Raw genomic sequence first — 6,000 nt, forward strand, 5'->3', positions numbered from 1 at the left:
TACTGCATTACCTTGTACCCCGCTGTGGTTAAACCACTGAGCCTAGGGCTGGCTGATCAGAAGGTCGGCGGTTCGAATCCCTGTGACGGGGTGAGCTCCCGTTGCTTGGTCCCAGCTCCTGCCAACCTAGCAGTTCGAAAGCACGTCAAAGTGCAAGTAGATAAATAGGAACCGCTACAGCGGGAAGGTAAACGGCGTTTCCATGTGCTGCTCTGGTTTGGCAGAAGCGGCTTTGTCATGCTGGCCACATGACCTGGAAGCTATACGCCGGCTCCCTCGGCCAATAATGCGAGATGAGCGTGCAACCCCAGAGTCAGTCACGACTGGACCTAATGGTCAGGGGTCCCCTTTACCTTTACTGTATTAGGATGGAACATTTGCAGAGATACTATCAGAATGGAGAGCAGTAAAAACCAAGACAGCAGTCTGCTTCATTTCTCCCCAGACTGGTTCACTGTCCTCCTAGTAAGAAAGCCAGGTAGGATAGAAATACCATGGACATTGATTCTGCAAAAGTAAGAATGAGGACTCCAATAGCAAAAGGAAAAGGAAATAAAGAAAAAGTCTCACCTGCTCATAGAGGAGCCCTGCTATCCTATCCAGTATCCTATTTCCCACAGTTGCCAACCTGATGCCTATGGGAAGCCCAAAAGCAGCACCTGCGCAGAGCAGCTGTCTTTCACTGCTGTTCCCAGAACTGGTATTCAAAGGCATGCTGCCTCTGATCCTAGAGGTAGCATATGCTCATAGTCCTTTATACCATGAATGTGCCCAATAATACAGTACTCTTTTAAAGCTGTGTCAATTGATAGTATTCATCACGACCTCTTGCAAATTTCATAATTTAACCACACTGGGATTCCAACATAATTTTCTGGGCCTACCAGTAGTACACAGTATGTGGATTGGACCCTCTGCAAAAAAACACATACAAATGATGCGCCATATGAAAATTTATGTCTTCTTTTGCAGGTGGGGAAGGAGACTTAAAATGTATCAGGGACCACACATACATTAGAAATAAGAGAAATAAGATGTCTGGCAGATACAACAACAGGTGACACTTTCTCCACACAGTAAATGAAATACCATACTAGAAATGGTTTAACAACCATCTGCCTGTCACACAGCTGGAAAGGCACATAAGGTATAAATTATTTATGTCATTGTTAATTAATCTTAGGCTAGCAATGCTACAGTACATTCAGTACAAAAACAGGTGTAGTATTTCAGATGGAAGAGAGGAGGTCAAAAAAGATTTTAGATTTATAGCAAACAAAGTTCAGATGTCCATGCTTGAATAAATTCAAGATTAAAAACTTGGCGGGGGGGGGGGAGGACAATAAGCAATGTATTCCAAGAATATTTGTTGTGGTTATCTCATAATAACCACAGCAATGTTAGCAGCCCAGGTTAAAACATCATTTTTCTTAGCAAGCAGGATTTGAACCTTTGATATGAATATTCCCATCTAAGCATTTATACTAGCAGCAACTCATCCCCGATAATTGTTTATTTTTTCTACAGGTGGGAAAGCAATTAATCACCTCCTCCCCACAAACTGCTGCCACCATCAGAAACATTATACCCAATTGTATTAGCCTACCCAAAGTAATTCCCCCCCCCCAAAAAAGCATCAACACATCAAGAAATTGGGTAGCCAGGACTAAACTGCTGGGATCTCATACACTACTCTCTCTCAGATGCCTCTAGTAATTTCAACACAAAGCGCTACCCTCAGTGAAAAGAACCAAAATGCTCACCGACTGGTCTCAAGTCCTTAAGAAAACAGGCAAGACCAAGGCAAAACGTAAAGCAAAGTGGCTGAGAAGCCTGACCTTAATTTGAGTAAGCAAAACTGCTATAGCAGGGTCCGCACTCCTCTTGCAAAGAGATGAGTCAAACCTCGAGCAGAAGGTGCTCCCAACTTTTATTAGTTCCCCAATTTTCCAGTCCCTTCCACCTTTCATCATCAGTACATCATTTCTACATCATCAAAGGGAAGGTACATGGGTGTCAAGTAGCTATCCTTCCCGCCCTTTACCCATCCCTGACACCCGATAACACAAGACAATAAAATTATTTACACTTCCTGACCCAACTGGTCAAGTTGTTCATGATCTTCTTTGTTCTCCAAGTCAGAATCCATTCCTGGGTTACCTCTTGTTGTGATCTTGATGGCTACCTGTCTGAGACTTGGATTAGGTGTCACCCCTGGGCCGAGGCTTATTGCCTACATACTTTCTTTTGTCTGTCTTTAATCTTCCAACATTCAGTTGCATTGGTATTATGTGAAGTGTCTGGTATTATGTGAGAGAAACTTCCCTCTATCCCTCTTTCTTCACACCATACTTAATTCTAATAACATTCTTCAGCTTTTTGAAAAAAAGCCCATGCAAATTAATGTGCTTGATTTCCATAATTATCAAACAATTTCATAGGTTTTGAAGAGAAATTTTCTTGTGTCTGTTAGAAGATTAATTGCTTGTGTACTCTCTCTGTCATATAACAGCGCTCAGGGTCACACAGTGAAAGTGCACAAACCATAGCTGGGCAAGACATAACAAAAAATCCAAAATCCACATTAGGACAGTACCCAATCAGTGAAGGTGATTTGTCCATCTTAAAACAGATCAGGAAAGAGTGTACTTTACACAATGCATAATTATGGAATCTTTTTCTCTAAGAACTGCCTAACTTGGATGGCTTTCTAAAAGATGCACTGAATTCTATTAGGTATTGCAGTAAACAGCTACTAAGCAACAACGGTTAGGAACACACTTCTAATAAAGAAAACCAGGGCTTATGAACACACAGTAAAGCAGTCACCCTTACAGTGTCATGCTTGCAAGTACACAAAATATCTGGCTGTCCCCTTGTTAACATACAATTTGCCTTAGAATATTTCACTAAGTTCCACCTGGTTTGTTTCTATCTGTCACTATGCCCATATTCCAGTTCATGACTAGGGGCTTCCAGATTTCACGATCCTGCCCCCGTTACCATTTGCCGATCACCATGGGCCTTTTGGGGTTTGGGTTGGGTTTTTGGAAGACGCCTGTGCGTGAATTTGTTTTATGTGTGTAGATCAGTGCGCGCTGACCAACGCTGTCTTCGCAGTAGGGCTCTGTTCCGATGGCATGAAGTAGTCATGACAAACCGGTAGATTCCTATCTGCTGCAGCCTTCATCTGCCTTCACAGCCGTTGTAACATACCGCTTGTTATCATCCGTCTGTTCTGCCGTTGAGGACTTCTTAGATCATTCTTTGTCTAGCTCCTTCCCTTTGACCTTACCGCCTTGGGTGACCCTGCTGGGAGTACGAGATTCCCAACGGCTTCACTCACAAGGGTCATAGGAACATGCAAGCCCACTCACCACGACAAGGTGATGATCCAGCAACAAGGTGATGACCCATCCTAAAAATGCTGTGACTGAGTGACAGGAGTTGTCTGGAGCTGTAGAACTTAAGAATAACTGGTCCCAAAGGACAGTTGTGGATCTGTGTGCACATTCAGTATGAGCTGGGAAGAAGGATCCTGAGGCGGTAGATGAGTCGCACCTCTTCAGATTACAGGTAGGAAATGCTGTTTTTAATGTTTTCCCATGGAGAGTGGGGTAGTACTGTACAGCAGATGCCAAGGCCTCAGCATCTTGGGATGGTCAATCAGTGCCATTCTCCTATCAGCTACCAGAAGGAAAGGTCCCCTGGAGCTTTGCCTGTAGTAACAGCAGCACCTGCTCCTCCTCCCCAACCCAGGTACACAAACAGCAGTTCAAAAGAGCAGCTCCCTTCATTCCTTAGTCTCCTCTCTCCCTCTGGGCAGAGGAGAGGGGTGGGAATCAGACCCAGAACTACTACCTAGAGTAGGCAGCCAAGCAGAAGTGGCTGCCCCCACCCCGGAAATCATGTGGCGAATTGACAGTGGCAAGGCGCTTGCCTACCTGCCTTCTCTCTTTTGGCAACCTAGCAATGAGAAACAGTGTCCGAAATTAGCCAGGCACGTTTTATAACTGGCACGGGTCCAATTGCAACCCTGTGGAGATCTCTGGATTGCCAGGTTGGTGACATCTCCATCTGTCTGGCCCCTCCAGCTTTCTTAAGCAGGTAAGCAGACGGCCATATTTACTGCATTTATATCCCACATTTTTCTCCAAAGAGTACATGGTTCACCTCCCCATCTCAGTTAATCCCTACAACGACCCTGTGAGGTTGGTTAAGAGGTTGTGACTGCCCAAGATCATCCAGTGAGCTCTATGAATGAGTGTGGATTTGAACTCTGATCTCCGGGTCCTGGTCTGACATCACTACAGCATACTGACTTCCTACAGTACTTCTGCTATGGGGCAGCTATATAAATTAAGTAGTTAAATAATTATGGGGAAAGCAAAATATCACTTAGAGAAGGATCTGAAATATTTTCTTTGAAGCTTAAATTTGTTTTATTCTGGGTTGTTTCAATTGATGTTTTAATGTGTTGTAAACCGCTTTGATTTTTTTTCTTTAATATATAAAGTGGTATAGAAATGAAAAATAATGAAAACAATAAGGCGGCTCATTGTTTAAAAAAGATTGGCACCTAGACATTCTGTCGTGGCAGTCATAACCTAGGTTTAAGGTGCCATTTGGTGATTAGCTTATATATCTGAGTTTAGGATAGCAAGAGGAATCTTAATCATTCTATTGCTCACACAGAAGCAGAAAGTGGAACAATTCACCACCACCACCGAATGGCATATTGTGAAGTGCCCCCTCCAAAATAACATGGCTCCACCCTGCTGACCCTCAAAAAGAAAAGTCCTTGCAAGGAAAAATCTAGCGCCTGAGGGTGTGAAGGTTCTAGCCCAGACAGTCTTCCACTTAACGGCAATTTTTATTTGCAGGCTATTTCCTTTACAAAGAGCAGAGTTCGCAAGCGAGACGCTACCCCCCCCCCGCCTACCCCCGCCACATAACTACCCACCCCAACCCACGTCAGGCACGTGCGTGGGACAGGCCGCTTGGCGGCACCCAGGGAGCTTCGCCCCCGCGTCCGGCACGCTGCCTGGTGGGAGTTGTTGTGGCCGCCGCCGCCCTACAGTACCTGCCACCCCCGGCGCCGTCTCCCCGGCCCGCCGCTTTACTGTGGCTCTTGGGGGTGCCCGCGGCGGAGCTGCTACTGAAGTTCTGGGTCATGTCTCCGCCGGACGCCGCAGCCCGCCTCGATGTGTGGGTTCTGTCAGGCAACAACGTTGCTCTCCGAGCGCTCCATTCTCCATAGCACGGCACTACCGGGGTCAGGAGGCAAGGCCGGGCGGAGAATTATCGAGGCGGCACTAGGATTGGCGGAGCTCAGGGAAGGGCGCTCCCCTCCATAGGCTGCCAGACTGCCGTGGCAGAACGGGGCGGGATGGAGAGCCAGGAGCTACCTCGGATTGGCTGCCGGGACGGACGGCGTTCAAAAACCAGCCACTGGTTTCCTCATCCGATTATGCAATTTGCTTCTGGCTCCTTCCCGCGGGAGTGAGGGGGGGGGGGGAAGCGTTGCCTTTTGCTGTGATAGGCCAGCGGGAAGGCGCGCGCGCGGGCCGCTTGTTCTCGCCTGCCGATGGTGGGATGAACCCCGAAGCTCAGTTGAGGAGAGGATGCTGTCGCGCGCGGGTGGAAGCAACGCAGGGCGGGCAGCCGGTTTTGGTTATGGCCCTGCGCTTGTGTTTTCCCACGCCATCAACTCAAATCAGACGCGCAGGAAAGCAGGATTGCCATGTTGTTGTGGTTTGTGTGGAGGTTCTGGCCAGGTTCCTCTGCATGCTCCACTGCCCAAGAGCAGTGAGGCGACAGTGAACGGGGAAAGTGGAAATAAAGAATAGCAGCTGCCCCCCTCCCTCTGAGCCCAATCCTCTCAGCTGTTTCTCTCAAGAAGAGCAAATGAATCTCCGTCCTCCACTTGCACAAGCAGCAGGCAGCTGACTGACCTGAGGAAGGAGCTGCAGGAGTAGATCACACAGCATTCATCTCACC

At 47.1% G+C, this 6,000-nt stretch overlaps 1 protein-coding gene across 2 annotated transcripts in view; it reads right to left on the minus strand.

Moving 5' to 3' along the window:
- SLF2 (SMC5-SMC6 complex localization factor 2) overlaps positions 1-5,290 on the minus strand; it is a 46,115-nt gene extending 40,825 nt beyond the window's left edge. The window contains exon 1 of one of the 2 annotated variants that reach the window (XM_035133422.2): positions 5,084-5,290. In XM_035133422.2, the coding sequence (XP_034989313.1) occupies positions 5,084-5,175 (92 nt within the window). In that variant the 5' untranslated portion in view covers positions 5,176-5,290. The remainder of the gene's footprint in view (positions 1-5,083) is intronic. The other variant, XM_035133423.2, reaches the window with a different exon arrangement.
- Between the last annotated feature and the right edge of the window lie 710 nt (positions 5,291-6,000).

Source organism: Zootoca vivipara, chromosome 5, assembly GCF_963506605.1.
Source record: "Zootoca vivipara chromosome 5, rZooViv1.1, whole genome shotgun sequence".
Lineage (NCBI taxonomy): Eukaryota > Metazoa > Chordata > Lepidosauria > Squamata > Lacertidae > Zootoca > Zootoca vivipara.